This window comes from Lepisma saccharinum, chromosome 27 (assembly GCF_977018435.1).
Source record: "Lepisma saccharinum chromosome 27, izLepSacc3.1, whole genome shotgun sequence".
NCBI classification, from domain to species: Eukaryota; Metazoa; Arthropoda; class Insecta; order Zygentoma; family Lepismatidae; genus Lepisma; species Lepisma saccharinum.
In genome coordinates, this window is record NC_139255.1 from 4462950 (window position 1) to 4481456 (window position 18507).

Here is an 18507-nt window from a genome sequence, read left to right on the forward strand (position 1 = left end):
CTCTCTCTCTCTCTCTCTCTCTCTCTCTCCATCCCTCCCTCCCCCTTCTGTTTCTTTCTATGTTCTTGCTCTCCGGCTTTTCTCTCCCACTATCACTTTTCTCCTCTGTTCAGCTGTTCTTTTCTTTTATCTATTTCCTCTTTCTTCCAGGAGACCTAATAATATTCCACACCCCCTTTAAAAAATGTGCAGGGTGTTCATAAAGTCCCGGTACCATTACAAAAACATAGCTCGGAAACTACATGCAATAGAACAATCCAAGCATGGATATACATGTGTACTTCCAGCAACCATAATGTTTCAACAACTTGGGACACCCCCTCCTCATTGGTCCAAGGATTTTCGAGATCTTTTGGTTAGGCATTTTCCTGGCACGTGGATAGGCCATGATGGACCTATTCCCTGGCCACCGTGCTCTCCTGATATCACACCTTTGGATTTCTTGTTCAGGGGGTATGTCAAAGATTGTGTTTACCGCACTCCTGTTCCATATGTTGCTACTCTTCTAAGAGGGATTACTGAGAGTATCCAAACTGTTACGGGTGATATGCTGGGTCGTGTATGGGCAGAAGTGGAATACCGCCTAGATGTTCTGAGAGCAACTAGAGGGGCGTACATTGAGGTGTATGGCATATAAACGTGGAGAGTTGTAAATCATTTTGCAATCAACAGCATTGTTCTATTGCATGTAGTTTCCGAGCTATGTTTTTTATGGAATGGTACCGGGACTTTATGGAAACCCTGTATTTTCAATAGAAAACCATATTAAACATCCAAAGAAATATGATGATGATTGGATAGAAGTGACTACAGGATTTCATAATCTGTGTGTATGTGTGTGTTATTTTCTATTTCAAATAGCAAAACTGCAGGTTACATAGCGAACTTTTCTTTACTCAACAAATAGGTAGGAAGACCCTGGCCTACACGGGCCGTTGCGCCACTGGTTATTATTTACCAAACACCTACAAACAAAGCTACGTTCTTGTTACGTGTCACCTTCATAACTGTTCTGGACTACCGAACAAGCCCGATATTAGTTCCTGCGGATTACATTGTAACTTGCAGGAATATATTTATATATTTTCCTTGAACCAAATAAAGTCATGAGGAAATTTAAACGGGGGAACCGATATTCCGTGGAAAAGACGTTCTGGTCTTTTTAGGTACCAGAACATAAGAGCATACCCTCGAACGGATGCGGGCATCTTCCCCCCCTTTTCGTTTCTCACCTGCAAAAGATGGCCCACAAAGACCAACTTTTGACGTGTACATTTTGCACGTGTCGTGATATTGTTATATTGGCTGCATCACACACCCCCTCTTACCTCCCCAGCTACTTTTATATAGCGCCGTGCTAAGGTGAAAATGACAATATTGTTATCCGGGAATCATTTACTTTCGATTTCATATGAGCATCAGTGGATTATTGAGATGGGTGATGCCGCCAAATCTAGACGGTGAAAATTAAGAATAAATTGCCATCACTTTAAAGCTAACCACCCATCTTGACACCTAAAATTACTCTAGGAGGCACTTTATGCAGTCTTCGTTAATCTCGCAACTTGAAAGTCAACTTTAGCTCTATTTAAGGTGAAATTTAGCTCTTTTATGCACATCGGGTTTGGCAACACTGTCAGGATGGCCGTAGGAGGCAAGGACAAATGCATTACGCTTATGGGAGCATATTTTATTCATTCTCTTGGGAATATCAAACATACAATGATGTAGAAACGTACATGGATGGAAAAAGGACACGTTGAACCATGTCATAGTAGTAGGAAAAGTCGTAACTTCCATTTGATTAGCCGTAACTTGAAGTTGATTTCCCATGAGGAATACATAGGATTCTGTAAATACTTATTGATCATATTTTTCAAACATTGTGTCTAGCTTACTAATCAACTTGAAAAACAGTTTCTACTTGCAACATGGAGAGAAATTCATATACTCTTTGAACGTCAGGAACACTAATATCAGCAAGTATGAGTTTTTTGATGCCACATACCTGATCATTGGCAGAATTACATCGTCTGCAACGTTATAGACAGATGGACAGATCGACCAGATATGGTTTTCATGAGAAGAGAAGCAGAGGTAACCTCACTCGAATGACATGTCATCCAGTGTCCGTGGCTTTGTGGCGCACACATCGTTCTTCACAGTTCCCCAGATGTACAAATCTAACGGGGTTAAATTGAAAGATCTGGGTGGATATTCGTCACTTACGTTGCTCCAAAGAAAAATTGCTCACCTCTGTCATTCTGTGTACACTAATGCCTAATACCTGGTGGCCTGTAACTGAATTAAAACCACAGAATGCCTTCACGCGCTCACAAACACACACTCTCAAAGTAGACATTGCAGCTTCAAATACAAAAAGTCCAGTCATGTTAACTTTAATAGTTTCTCTGTTATATATAACCTTTATCAGAAAAGTTCCAGGACTGATTTTTTTTATTCTTTACCTATGATATTGAAACACAAGAAATGGGTGTTATTCAGTTACCTGATATGTGTTCTGAATAAACATGGCCTTGGAAGTGTTTCCATGTGAACTCACTAGATGTCAGGGCTGTGTTTTGCAACCCACTGTTCGGCTTGTTGGCACATTAAGTTGGAAGTTACTAGAGTGACGTGATGGGCGTGGATTCTGAGCAGAGAGTTAACATTAAGTTCTCTGTTAACCTTTAGACTGCCGAGCGGGTTTTCGAAAGTAACCTCTCTCTGCCCGCCACCTTTGCACGTGATTTTTAAATTTTACACTTATTTCAGAAAAACGTTATATATCGGACACTATTTGAGCAATCTATTTCGGGTAACTTTTGCTTTGCAGCTAGAAAATCAGGGCATGCAACTTTGCAGAAATCAAAATGGCAAAGCCAATAAGAGGGGTTGGGTGGGCCGCGGCCCCCAACTTTCAATGAAAAAAATCATAAAAATGGGGAGTTTTTCACATATTCTATAATGTAATGCATCCAGAAACATGAAATGACTTTCATTCCATTGAGAAAGTACTATTCTTTGAAAATAAGGCTAAAGTTTGCCTCCCCTTCCAAACATAGCGGGGAAAGAGGGGCAAACTCCCCATTTTTATGATTTTTTCATTGAAAGTTGGGGGCTGCGGCCCACCCAACCCCTCTTATTGGTTTTGGCATTTTAATTCCTGCACGGCTGCATGCCCTGATGTTTTAGCGGAAAAACAAAAGTAACCCGAAGTAGATTGGGCAAATAGTGTATGAGTTATAACATTTTATGTCAAATAAATGTACAAATTTAAAATTAGCGCCAGCTTCCATACGTAACTTTGGAGTCGGGGGGAGGGGGTCCTGGGTGGGTGGGTTTTCTTCCACATGACATTTCAAAGTGTTATCTCAACATCTGTCAGCGTTTACAACCTCACATACAAGTATGAAGGCCCTAAAAGCACATGAATTGTTTAATTAGCACGATGGCCCATGAGTGCCATTGAGCAACTCGGGCTACATTGTGGATAGAACACTCATAGACCATTGGGAAACTAAAGGTTAAGCTAGGAAAACCTCTAGTGAAACATGGAATATGATACAGCAAGTATATGTGACAAGGCATTAACGAGAAGCCGTGTCTTTGATTGGCACAAAAGGTTTTGGGAGGGCAGAGATTGATGCACTATGAATATCTGCCTGAAGGATAACTGATAGATCAAAACTTTTATATTGACGAGCTGAAACGTTTTTGTCAAGCAATTTGGTAGTGCCATCCTGATTTGTTGGCATTTTGACAGCGGTTCTTATTGCACGACAATGCAAGGCCCCATATTGCTTTTTCAGTCCAGGAAAATCTGGCCAAGCATCGTATCCCTGCTCTTCCACATCCCCCATATTCACCCGAACTGTCGCCATGTGATTTTTTCGTTTTCCCTATGTGAAAAAGCCGCTGAAAGGGAAGTGTCATGAAGATATTGTAGCAATCCAAACAGTTTTGCGACTGATGTGCTGAGAAGCATCCCGGATGAAGCTCTCTCTCTGCTTGCTTCCATGACCTACAGGAACGGTGGCAGCTGTGCATAGGTAACCGAGGGGACAATTTTGACATGACCTAGGACCATTAGTCCGTAAGTTGAATAAATTATTTTTTACGAGCTCAGTCCTGGAACTTTTCTGACAAAGGGTGTACATTCAAAGAGTGTAAACAATATTTTGGGACACACTGTATATATATATATACATCCCTTACCCCTCAAACACACTACTGCCCTGCTATTGTGTAATTTTCAAAACAAACTAAGTTTGATCATTTTGCAACAATGAATTAATTTCAAATATGAGTTCAAAAAATGCATATGCTATTGAACTATAATTCAACAATAATTAGGTATTGTTGAAAAAAAAGACTGTAACTACAATCACAATTTCTAATATTGCAAATCTAAGTGTCAAGTAGATGGGTATTAAGCTTAATTATTGATAATAGTTATGTGACCTAGTAATATTGATTTTTGTAATCCGTTATCACACATGAATTAATACCATAATTTTCTGGAAACTCCTGAAATAGACTGATGTTAAAATACGAAAAACGAATCTATTAATTTTAGTATTTGTGGAATTATTAATTCAACATATACACATGGTGAAACAATCCTAATGTTAAAAATGTTATGCACTTTCTTGGCCTATATGTGTGCACACTTCTGTGATAAAATTTTATATTGATAAGATTTTGTTTTGTTTAGCGTTCTAATTACTTCATCTGAGAGATTTTTCAAAGTGGTATTCTGAGGAATTTGAAAAATATCATTATAAAATCTGTTCAGTTTCACTTCATTTAAAGGTAACAGCAGGAGTGTTCACAAAGAGCAAAGGTAACTTATTGCATATATATGTTTGCTTCCTAATTTATGTTAAATTATTATTATTATAAGGTACCGGCTTCCAACCACGATACCCCTCAAAAAAGATAAAAATATGAACGAAGCAGAAACAAATATTTATTTATTAAGACATTTATTTCAGTAGTGAAACGTAATATTTACTAGAATTTAGATTTTATAACAAATTGTTCCACAAACATGTGATAAATATGTTTAATGTTGTTTTATTTACTGTACATACTTCCTTCTTATTAAAGTTTATACTTTTGTCTTTCCTCATGTATGTATAACTGCTTTAAAATTTAAAATCTAAATTTATGATTGTGTCTCCATCTATTGTAGGTGCAATAATGTATTTCTTTCAGTGACTGTAAGATGTAAGTGATAGACATCTCTTGACTAATAAGTGAATTCTGTGTGAAGCGTAAAGTACAAAATTATTATTATTAGACTAAAGGATTCCGAAAATAATTTAGTATATAAACTAGTTACTTTCATACGATTTGCTGCTTGGATTTGTAGATTTTAGTATTCGCAGGCTCAAAATTAAGAATCCACCATGATCCGTTACATTGAGACGGATGCACACTAGTCGATTGCAGTTGCCAGGACTGACCGACAGTGGCGCCAATTAGCAGCTGCGGCGTGTCCTGGCAGTTGGTTCTCCGGCGCAAGGCCGTACGGTACAAGCGGCTTTGCGTCCCTCTTCCAACTGAAAACAAGAGGCCCTCACAGCGGTAGAGACGTTGACGTCGTTGTGGGGCTTTCCACCAACATCTACCTGTACCAGTGCAAATTCTAGAACTCTTTGCAGGTGCAGGATTTCAGGACCAAGGGCGTAGCATTCGGCTTTGCAAGGTTAGTGTCAAGTGATTTAAAATAAAACTGAAGTTTTCAACTTAATTAAATTAAAATATATTTAAAAAACGCATCTCTGTTCTCTCTTCTTTGGTTTGTCTATCTTATCTATTTCTCTTTGCCTAATTTCCGACCTTAATTTTTTTTAAAAGTAAAGTAAAAAAAGTAAAGTGTTCCCCTGTGCATAGCACCACGCCATGAAGGCGAATAGGGGGTGTGGGGGTAACACCCCACACTTTCTTGATCCGGTCGTGAGTGGGGGTGATGTGATCAGCATCACGCCCCTGACCGCCTTTACCCCCCAGGGTGTCCCCCAGGTACCCATGTTATTCGACGCTGGGTGGGCGCCGGGGCCGCTTCCATCTTTAGAAAAGTTCCCGGATTTGAACCGGCCGGGGATCGAACCCGGGACCTTGAGCATGGTAGTCAAACGCGTTAATAACAGTGTTCCCCCTAAAAAGAACAGTTCTTCTGTTTGAAGCTATCATGTTCCTGCAACACCCTTATAATAACTGACATAAATTAGTGTGTAATGACTTACACTACTTATATGTGTAAACTAATTGATTGACATTCCAAGGAAGAGAGGGGCCTGGTCCCCATTGCCTTGCTTCAGGATGCCTGTGAATTATTACTGTTTTATGCTTCAGGTATAAGTATATACAATATGTGCGCATATTAACGAAAATCATCAGCAGGGATATCTTCTCCTGTCCGATCATTTTAGCAGTTGCAGATTTATGTTTTGCTGTTGACACATGCTGAGATATAAAGTATTTTTTCTCATGGTTGATTGTTTTTTCACACATCTTGCAGAGAAGAATAGTACCGTCTGTCGAAAATGTGCTTTCACCAAATTCACGCAAGTAACCATGTAACTTACCACTTAATGGCACACTAAATTTCGGCATGATGACAACTACATGATCCATTCCCTCCAAAGTGCAGAACTAAACTAAAGATAGAGAACTTGATTTTGGAATCCATGCAAAGGCCCTTGGGCATTAATGCTGTTTCTTGTCAATAACCTCCTGACACGGATGCTGGACATGATGACGTAATTGTGCAAGTGTTCTGCAATAGGTTTTCAGCAGTCAATCATGCACATGGAAATGTTAACCGAAAGGCAATATCCTAACTCAGCATGAAATACTTATTTCTCACACTTTTCTCCTTCAGCAATGTTGAAACATGCGTGAGTTCAATATTACTTAAATAAGGCAAAAATAATTCACATAATAAACGGAAGAAAAATAAATGCCAACGTCTTTTGGGGGAGAAATAATAATATATATACACATTTTTTTAAAAAAAATGGTCAAATTTCATTGAAAAATTCAAAAAAAAGGCATTATAATTATAAATAGGCAGTGGGGTCCCAAATAGGAAAAATAGGAAAAATGAAAAGGCTTCTAAAACATTCGAAACAACATAAAAAAAGTATATCCGGAAAAATGTTATCAATATATGCAGTAGATAAAAAGAGGCATTTTGCCAAACTTCCGGGCTCTAGTCATCTCTTTTCAAGTTACCGGTAATAGCAGCGCCGCCATCCCCTTGACAACTAAAATTACCATGGAAGGCACTTTATCCAGAACACAGTGATCTATCTACGCGTGACTGCTAAATGCTAGTAAGCTAAGCATTCCAGAAAAAAATATATGTTGACTACTGTCAACACTGCATATGCTGTCAAAATTTTTGGTACCCTCGATGCTTAGAACAGGGAAAGAAGTGAGAGAGAGGGTGAGTGTGGGCAGACCCAAACCCGTGCTCGAGGCTGATCTGAGCCAATGGGGTTACCTTCCGAATTTCTAGGGTACCAAGCAGAAGAAACAGCATCTCTCTGCGAAAATTGGCAGGAACGCAGATCGGGTGGCTGCCATAGTCTTCAATCGGCATCATTCAGGACTGCCTTCAGGAAGGCCAGGCTGGCTACACTAGACAGGCAGCAGCGTGTTCGTGCGGAAATTGGAATTTCTTGCAGTGGAACTGCTTTCGGAGCGATAATTGTTGAATTTTCATGTTCAGGGAAGACGAAAAAATGTTTATTTTTTTCTTACTGTGTTGTGGGTATGCATTGCGTACCTTGCGTACCCCAAATGCATGCCGCTGGTATTTTGTTTTGCTAATGTACAAGGTACATACTGAAAGTCTTCAGCCTTGTTCAATTACTCTCAGGCCTTGACCATTTCGGTTGAAACCACACATTGTCCACTGCATGAACCACATGCTGGCGCATCCCTATTATCACTAAGTGCTGTCAGTAGGAGAAAAATGGCTTCCACAGACAGTTCGTTTCGTCAACGTGCTGCCATGGAATATCTTGTTAGTGAAAATGTTGGATTGATTGATTTGGTGGTTTAAGTTCATTTTGTGCACAGTAAGGCTAATCGGGAATGAACCTACAGTTTAAAGTGGGATCCGAACCACTATGTGCCTTGATTACAAGGCGACGACGCTACTACTGCGCCATCGGGGAGGTCCTGAAAACGGAGCTGCAGAAATTCATCAGCGTTTACAGAACTTTTATGGAGATGCCTGCATGGGTTATAGTACAGTGAAAAGGTGGGTTAAACATTTTAGAGATGGAAACACAGACATTGTTGACACGACTCGTAGTAGCAGACCAAAACAGCTTCCACGTGCAACATTACATACCGAATTGACGATCTCATCCAAAGTGATAGAAGGATAACTGTACGAGAAATTGCACATTATCTGAACATTGGACAGAGTGCTATACTTGTTTATCACAAGCACAATGCCATTTAGCAACATGATTACACCTGTCCACATACAGGTGGGTGCACAGTACAGGAAATTGAAAAGATGGGCTGGGAGCTAATGCCCCACCCTCCCTACATCCCAGACCTAGCACCATTCGACTTTAACTTGTTTGCTCCGTTGAAGAACAGCATTCGGGGTACCAACGATGACATGGTGAAGGATGAGGTTTGCAGGTGGTTACGTCGTGCCTAAACAGACTTCTGCAAGAGTGGCATTTTGCAGCTGCCGTTACGGTGGTGCAAATGTGTTGACTGATCTGGATGTTATGTGGAAAAGTAACAAGGTTGAAATTATGTTTTACAATAGGTAGAATAAAAATAGTTGTCTCTGACTTTGAGTAATATCACTTGGCTAATTACTTTCAGTACATACCTTCTAATTACAATGCTTTCAGGATGTTTCTAAATAATTAAAAAGGTCATTATAAATATGAGAAATTCCAGCTTGATACATATTTACATCACTGGTAAGGAAAGGGTTAAATTGGCATCCAACCCACTGTGAAATTGTCCTCCACTTGAGAACAAACTTGGGATCCTTTGTTTGATAAACCACAGTGTTAGGCACTACACAGTAACATAAACAGGGAGTTAATCAATTCAAATACTGTAATCTCAGTTAAAAGTCTCACTCACCTTTTTGTTTGCTTCCTCAAGTTCATCATACAGTTTTTCATTCTCTTCCACGATTTCTTTACATTTGACCGTAAATTTCTTCATGTCATGCTCGTAACTACGAATCAATTCATCCTTATCTTTCAAAGTTTCTTCATAAGCATCTAACAGGGGCGCCAATTTGCTTGCCCTCAGGGTCCAGTCTGGGATGGCAGAGTATGATTTATCTGGCTGCGGTGGCGATATATTTGCTCTGATGAACTTATCTTGGTATCTTCCAAGTTCCACATTCAACCGGAACACCAACTTTTTCAACATCGCCACGTCCTCCACCAAATCTCTGTTTTTCACTTCAAGAACTTCAATTTGTTCTTTCGATGTGTTTCTGCTTACGGTTTCCTTGTGAGCCTTCATCTTGTTGATTATGGATTTCAAATATTCATTGTCCTTCTTCAGAAAAGAAACTTCAGAATGAAGGTGCTCTATTTCCTCATCCTTCCGTCTACTTTCTTCATTTGTTGCTGAAAAATTAATGCATTTTTAATCACATACATAGGGCTAGGCTCATACTGTGATAACAGTGTATCTGTATCAGCCAATAACAGTGGCATTAGTTGAAATTTAATCAATGTGTTCTGACCAAAATGCAAAAGATCAGGAATTGTAATGATCACATTATGGGTAGGCCACAGGTTATTATTATATACAAGGTCCATTCAATAAATAACCGGAAAAGTTGTATAAAAAATCGAAAATACGACCATGTTTGGTGTTTCTTTGTTATTTTGTGGTGTCGTCCTAGAACTATTAACAGATGGGCCTGGCACGCCTGACTCGCGAACGGGGTGCTGGGAATCAGTGAAACAAGATGGTGGCACCCTTGCAGGTTTGCACCAACTTGGAGCAGCGAAGTGTCATTAGATTTCTGTTACCTGAAGGGTTGAAACCAATCGAAATTCACCATTGGATGGCAGTGCAATATGGTGAAAGCTGTTCAAATGCAATATGGTGAAAGCTGTTCAAATCCAATATGGTGAAAGCTGTTTGAGTCGAACACAAGTGTACGAGTGGGCAGAGAAGTTCAGACAGGGTGTAACAAGTGTTCAAGATTCGCCACGTCCAGGATGCTCTGTCTCTGCAGTCACGGAGAACAACATTCGAGAGTTGACGAGTTGATACGGGAAACCAGGCGTATTACGGTGAGTGTAATTGCATCAGAGATGAACGTTAGTGTTGGATCAGCCCACTGTTCATGACATACTGATGTTCAAGAAAGTGTGTGCGAGGTGGGTCCCAAAACATTTGACAACAGAAATGAAAGAAAGGTGCATGGATGTGTGCTGGGAGATTTTGTGACAGTACGAGGCTGAAAGGGAGGCATTTCTTCACCGTATTGTCACGGGAGATGAAAGTTGGGTACATTTCTATGGACCTGAACGAAAGTGGGCTACAATGGAGTGGCGACATTCTTCATCTCCAAGACCCAAGAAGGTGCGAGCTGAAAGAAGTGGTGGTAAGGTCATGTTGACTTTGTTTTGGGATCATAAGGGAACAATTCTTGAACATTACATGCCAAGAGGTCAAAATGTAAACAGTGTGACATACGCAAACCATATGTGTGAAAATTTAAAACCAGCAATTATGAAGAAGCTACGTGGTGTGGTGTCCAGTGGCATCCTGTTACTGCATGACAATGTGAGACCACACACTGCTAGAGTCACATAGCTACCGTCTGCTTACCCCACCCCGTATTCCCCGGATCTGGCACCTTCAGATTATCACATTTTTGGCCCACTTAAAGACGCTCTTAGTGACTCAAGGTTCAAGGATGATGAAGACGCCCAGGCAGCAGTGCATGACTGGTTACGCACACGACCAAAATAATTATTTTCACATGGAAATGGGAGGCTTGTCGAGCGCTGGCGCAGGTGCATTGAACTTGAAGGGGACTACCTTGAATAATAATCATGTGTTGTATTCCATTCTAATAATAGATTCTGTACAAAAAAATATTTCCAGTTATTTATTGAATGAACCTTGTATTATTAATGTTCAGATTATGAATTTCTAGAAAGAAAGGGAATATATTTTTCATTAAAATTCTGTTAGATGAAGCGAAGTTGAAAGCAAATGGGAATTAAAATCTTAAAACATGAAACTCTATATTTAATTGCAAAATAATGTCATTGACTATCTTCTTTTCTGCTGTACAAGGTTTTGTGATGTAGGCATGTTGGCTTATCATTAACATACACACGAAATGTGTTTATGTATCTGATTTCCTGTTTATTTAATTGGATTAATTTTGGTGTCACCATCCGCATTGGAGCAGGTACGTAGATATGTAAGCACCTTTCGTGTGTGTATCTTAATATCTTACCGAGTCTAAATTCCCGTAACATGAATTGGTTCATCATCTCATTAAAATTGCTGATAATGTTGCTGATTTCATACCTCTAACCTGCAATTCGGGGCAAAATTCTGTTATTTGCATTATAATTTTTGTCATTGGTGCTACCATCTGTTCAAAAACTTGCCTTGGGCCTATTGGCCACCATGTCATCACTCTCAAAATAGTCACCTTCTGCATGTACACATCAGTCCCAGCATTTTCTGGCATTTTTCAAGTTGTTCTGTAAGGCTGTCCAGTATTGACTGAATTTCTGCTTGGATCAATCGTTTCAAATTGGCAACCTTTCAACTTGATCTTCAGCCTGGGGAACAGAGAGAAAGTCACAGGGGCCCCAAGTAGGGGGGGGGGGGGGGGGACAACAGTCATGTTATTTTTTATCAAAATGTGAGTGCAAAGACAGGGTGAAAGAGTTTCTCAAAAAACAAACACAAAGTTGGGCAATAAAATCGTTTCTCAACAAAATAACATTATTACACACAACATAATTTATCGATCACATTTTAAATCTATTTGTTTGCCAGTGTTGCAAAAAAGGTACTAAAATAGATGATAAATTGTTGTTCCTTTTGTTTGCAATTATTCTTTTGGATTGTGTATATGCCACCATGTTCTGCCAATTCTCTGGGCTTTGGAGATAGCCCAGAAATGCATATGTTCCTGGGACACACTGCCCACGACAATATTAATTCAGTTTGTTTGTACAATATATAATTTAAAAATTGACACAAGGTGGAAAATATCCTCTCTAACAATGACAGAACAAAATCACTCAACATATATGAATAAAAATGATGACGTGTAGGATTCGGAAGTTGAGCCCTTTTTTTCTGAGCCTTGAAAACAATGCTAAACCTGATATCAGTTCCTTTCACTTCAGTTAGAACCAGAAAACATTGTTTATATTTTGCATTTTTTGGCCTTTCAGCTCATTTCTCAGTATTTCTTGCATTATTCTTCTCCTTCCAGGTCGTTGCTTGAATTTTAAATGCATTTGCTAGCATAACTTACATATTTAAATTTCTGGAGATGGTCCTTTCAGCGATTTTGCCATTAATCGAAAATACGGTCAATGGAAAAGCTCAATATTACTCTTAACTAGAGGTGTGCGGGTCAGAATTTTTTGGGTCAGGATGGAAAATTTTTTAAATCCCGACATCTGGGCCAGGAAAAATTTGCAATTTCCTGACAAAGTCAGGAAATTTTCGAGTTGGGAATACTTCAAAATTTCCCGAAGCTCTGGAAATCTCGAATTCTACACATCATTTTCACTTTGTGATTGTTTTTGCATTTCTGGTACAAAAACTAACAATTTCCGATAAGTTCCAGACATGTACAATGCAGAAAACATCGAGAATTAACGACTTTTTAAAATGACCATTCAGTATTTCCCGACTGCTCGGGAATACATTTTTTCATTTCATTTTTTTTTTCATGGGAAATTTTGTTTCCGATTCCAGTCCCGACTTTTTGGCAATCGATTAAATAATTAATTGTGGTAAATTTAATTTTCCTCCAGCAGACTTAACTTTGGGTGAAGCCTAGTGAAGGTAAAGTTAGCCACAATAATAAAAATTATGCATATAATCTGATCTACGCAAAACACAACTGTATTTCCAGGTGCTGGGTAACTTCTGTATCGTGGAAGGCATACTCTAAAAGGAGATTACACAGAAAAACCTTGCAGTGTATATTATGTAACCATGAAGTAAAAATAAGCAAAACCACATTAGCACATAATTGCCATCTTCCCTTTGCTTCAGTACTTTAAACTGCCATATAATGAATTTTAACAAATTATTCAACTATGAATTTATGAAAAAATAAAGCTTTCATTTTTCAGAGCAAAAATTATTTTTAAGTCATTTTTAAATAATTTTAAGATCATTCCGTAGGTCACATTTCAACACTTTTAAGTCATCAACTTCTGCAATTTGGATTTGCATTCATGAACTTTTGAACTTGAATAATCATTAAATACACTTACTTTGTTGGTACCCTGAGTCAAGACTTGACTGAGATTGCTGTAACCTCTTTCCATCCTCGTTGCGGATGTTCCTAGTTTTCTTCGCTTTTGTTTCTGCCAAAAGTTTGAGAGCTTGTGCCCGTGACGGCGATGACGAAAGCTCGCTAACATCTGTCAAATCATCCTGAATATTATCCGATTCTCTTATTGGTGATGTGAGAGGAGACGTAAGTTCCGTTTGATCTGCTTCATCAGGTTTCTTGGACTGACTTGTGCTTTTCTTCCCTTTGCTTTTTGTTTCCTTATTCTTGAGGTGCTTCTTCTGTCACATATAGAAAAAGTGCATTCTGAGTAAAAATGCATAATACAGATAAGAAACTTCTACCAATATATAAACTTTATTGATGTTGATAGCACTACTGCATCAACTTGCAACAAAACTGGTAAATACTTAGCTCTGAATGTTATTACATGCATCATGTCTCAAAATGATTATGAGGGTTTCAAGTAATTGGTATATTGCAACAGATTATGTGGATGTTTATATCGTTTGCTAGCCTATCATTTGTTCCCCATCAGTCATAACGGCGTAGGTGTGTTATAAGATGGACAAGAATTCATTTTGTGTCATTGAATTTGCAAGGTGTGGTTCTGCTGTTTCCGTTCAGGGAGTTTTCGATGGGGATTTGGAAGTGATCCTCCGTCTGATAGCAATATTCGTCAATGGTTTATAAGTTTCAAACAACTGAATGTGTCTGCAAAGGGAAGAGTTGTGGATGTCCAAGTGTGTCGAACGAAAGCGTCGAGAGGCATTGGTCTACCGGATGGATGTGTGCCATGTCACGAAAGGTGCTCACATTCAAAATCGATTTGATTTGCTTTATTTTACTTCGCTTTCTGTGCCACTTTTGGCTAATTTGCGAAGATGGAGATGAGTGATGACATGATGAAATTGATGAATGGACACTCACAAACATCCACGCCCAGGCCAGGATTCAAACCCGGGACCCCTGGCGTCGTCGCACGATGTGCTAACCACTCCGCCATGTGGGCCGGCATTGAACATTTATAAAGTACACTATGCAAACTTGTTGAGTTGTGGTTTACTCCTATGTAAGCTTTGTCTATGAAACCCTGATAATCAGGGTTGAACCCATGCCGTCCCGCAGTCAGAGCCCTAAGCACAGCACCTTAGACCGTACGGCTATGGAGGAGGATGTCAAATCCTGATACAATTGTTTTATTAACACAGGCTGTGTTGCAGACAGAGAACAAGGGGTGCCCTAGGGTAGCAGATCATGTTGTGGAGGCTGTGAGGGAGACTTATGTGTGAAGTCCGAGAAAGTCTACATCGAGAGAAGCCATATCGAACATTTACAAGAAAATTGAAGTTATGTCAATTTTAATGCAGTAAATAAATTATGTACGTATAATATACAAATGGAATTACAGTAAAACCTCATTAATCTGAACCCCGAACAGTACTGCTTTACTTTTTACTGTACTGTATAGTGTAATTAGGCCTATGCTCTTTAAATACACCATAATAAACTTGTTTTGTTGTTATAAATGGAGATTTAATGCATCTTCTACTGTTCTTTTAGGTTATTTCAGTTAATCCAGACTTTCGTTAAACCGTTCAATTTATCCCCCCCATTAGTCCAGATTAACACGGTTTTACTGTATTTAATTTTAGTTTTAGGTAACTAATTATGAATAACACTGTATGTAATTATTGCTAATTCATTACAATGTGATGCACTTTTTTTAAAAACAATGCCAATTAAAATTTAATGCCAGTAATAGCTGAACACAGATACATTAAATAATTACATGTACACCCTCAATCACAGCATTTGCAATCAGAAGGTACCTTTCTCTCGGGTCTTTCAGGCTGCTCTGGAATTCCATGAACAAGTGGGATGGATAATGGTTGTACTTGCAATGCATATTCCTGCAAATCCTGAGAACTGAAATTAAAAATACAAAATTTAATAGGTACTGCAATGTGTAAAGCAGAGTACTGCATAGAACTACTTGTTTGAGTCTCCCACGCTAGTGTTTATAATGGAATATATCATTTTAATGTGACAATAAGCATAGACACACATATATAAATATCCATCCTGGAGGTTTCTGCCCACAATCATCTGTTCAATTTTCAAATTGTATTGGTGTGATACACTGAACTACATTTTAACATGGATTGATTGATTGAGTTGATGTTTTAAGTCTACTTTATGCACAGTAAGGCTAATTGGGACTGGACCTACAGTTTAAAGTGGGATCCGAACCACTATGTGTCTCCTCCGGGTATCGAACCCATGACCCCTTGATTACAAGGTGACGACGCTACCACAGCGCCATTGGGGAGGCCCTATTTTAACATGGAAGTAATGACTATTAACTTAAGTTTCAATTTCACCGCATCTTTCACTTCACGATCCATATTTGAGGGCCGACTACCACAGACAAACTACAGTTATTCGTGTGCTACTGAGCTTTGAGCGTATACCGCTAGTTTTGCCTTCACTCAAGCAAAGAAGCTCTCAATTCCATACCCTATCTAGCGTCATCCGTGTGACTATTTAGCAATCGATCAAAATCCTCTCTCTGCAGCATTCTAGTGTAAAGTAACTCCCAAAAATGCTATTTAGAATTGTAATTTAGCTGTGTGAATCAATTTTTAGTGGAAGACTAGGACAATAGTAATCCCAGCAGCCTGGATTTCAAAAGACAATGTTGACCTTCCATCTCAACACAGGTGCAAATAGAAGAATAAAGAAAGGGTAATTTACTATATAAACCCGTTTTCAGGGAGGCAGCTCACACATTAATCTGAAGTGAATGTAAAAATTTCAAAATTTAACACAACTGTGTATCAACAATCATGCTAAGTTTAGCTGAAAATAATCCTATAGTTTATATTTTAAAAAATAATTAATATGTATTATGGAATAGCAACAAAAGTGGTGCTACATATTCATAAGTAACGGAATTGAGTACCTGTGGACTTTTGGAAGCTGGGAATAGTGTTTTTTCCATTCGTGCAACTTATTCGGCCGATAAATAATGTCATTTTCGACATTAATGTATCTCTGTTGCACGATAGCTCGTGCCACCATTACCGTCAACTACGTGAATCAAATGTTCCGTGCGTTCGAATATGTAACCCCCTGTTAGCAACCACGCGGTAGTTTTACCAAGATGACGTGCGAGCGTTTTTTTTTTTTTTTTTCAATATAATTTTCTGTTTGCCTAACCTAACCTTCTGTGAATGGTTTGTGAATCAATGTTAGCCTAAAAACCATCATTTTTCGGTTAATAAGTGTTAGTGTAGCAACCACGTGGTAGTTTTACAAGATGACGTGTGAGTGTTTTTTTTCCCCCAATTTAATTTTCTATGTTTGTCTAACCTAACTGAACCTAACCTATCCTTCCATGAATGGTTTGTGGATCAATTTTCTCTTAAAAACCTTTTGTGAATAGTTTGTGTGGCATTTTTTGGTTCATAACTTTGGAAACACTGCAGATCAGCTGACGACACTGCATATCAGCTGACAACGTGAGTCAAGATTTGCCCGCCATATTGTATGTAACGAAAGCGAATCAGCAACGACCAATAAATACTTGTGCTCCATACTTGTAATGTGAAAAATTACGCTTTTTTCAGTGAAAAAACATAATCCCAAGTTGAAAAATGCTCCGCTATTCATAAGTACAAATGTAAATAATTCGGAAATAAACGAGTTAAATGTGTTTTCACTATATCTAACTGGTACCAGTGTTATATGTATCAAGCAAAGAATACACGCCAGTAGTAAATGTATCAACAAAGAAAGGTTATAGTTTACCTTGGGTGGCCAATATCCCTTGGGAACATCTCCTTAAGTATTTTCCTATTATCATTTCTCCTCTGTTTAATCATCTGGACCTCCTAGTATGTGCATTAGGAATTGTATGGAAAGCTTGGACACAATATTCCTAGAAGTTGAAATCGTCAAGAAGTTCATCTTCCATTCTCCTGCATTTACAGAAGAGAGAATGGAACATTTTTAAACGTAGGTAACGCTTCCAAATGCTTAATGATTTTTCAAAGTTTCAGTTTCTGTTGTTTTCCTTAACGCCCCCACACCCTTCCAGAAAAACCTATGCCGAAGCGTACATTTTAGAAGCCGAAAAATGTAACGTCAGAAATCAAACTTATTTTTTCCAGTTTTTCTTTCTATTGACTGACATGAAAAGTTATCACTGTTGCAAATTTACGACAAAAAACCTACGTTTAAAAAAACATTGCCGCACTCAAGCGTAAGAACAGTTGCCAAATGAAACGTTTGACATAATTTTTTTTTTTAAAAAAAAACGGTAAAATACACACTGGACATACAAAATACCTTCAAATACAAGTTCAACTGTGAATACACCAAGTATAGTCTTAAGTAATTATTTTCAGTTGAAAGAAGGAAACAGTATTATTACAATCAACAGCTGAAAATATGAAGGGTTGAATCTGTAGTCGACATTTGTTTACAAACAAACGAACTGTGTCTGACTCTAATCGTCTTCGAACTCAGGAATATGGATTTTCCGTACTTATATACACTGATAAAGTAGTTTTTAACATTTTAACAGAATTTACTACCATAAATATGCTAATTTATATTTTAAAAGAGTCATTAAAAATATACTAATGTACATTTTCAAAGTCCTATAAGGGGGACGGTTATCGCTCGGATAGATTTTTCCAAAAGTAGCTCTTATGTGACCGTTAGCAGCTGGATGTGTCTCGCACCACCCACCGTGTCGTGACATAACCACGGTGTTTGGTTTGGTAGGGGTTAGGAGGGCTAAATACCCGGGCCAGAAATTAGCCCCCAAAAACGAATGCGACATGTGCGCAAAATAATTAAGGAAAGAGAAACTGCAAAACAAATAAGAAAAATGATCATGAAACTTTCTTGGTGTGGTAGTCACGCTTAATACACGGCCATTGGAAATTAACCGACTTGGGTCA

At 38.6% G+C, this 18507-nt stretch overlaps 1 protein-coding gene across 3 annotated transcripts in view; it reads right to left on the bottom strand.

The window, feature by feature from the left end:
* The window catches only part of LOC145980410 (centrosomal protein of 89 kDa-like), a 66080-nt gene extending 47836 nt beyond the window's left edge, over nt 1–18244 (bottom strand). Inside the window, exons 1-5 of one of the 3 annotated variants that reach the window (XM_083113488.1) lie at nt 18190–18244; nt 17348–17517; nt 15367–15463; nt 13515–13815; nt 9139–9638 (exon numbers count right to left, since the gene is read on the bottom strand). In XM_083113488.1, coding sequence (XP_082969614.1) covers nt 9139–9638; nt 13515–13815; nt 15367–15463; nt 17348–17421 — 972 coding nt within the window. In that variant the 5' untranslated portion in view covers nt 17422–17517; nt 18190–18244. Of the gene's footprint in view, nt 1–9138; nt 9639–13514; nt 13816–15366; nt 15464–17347; nt 17518–17887; nt 18017–18189 lie in introns of those variants that run through there. The other 2 variants (XM_083113486.1, XM_083113487.1) reach the window with 2 other exon arrangements.
* Nucleotides 18245–18507: the final 263 nt, after the last annotated feature.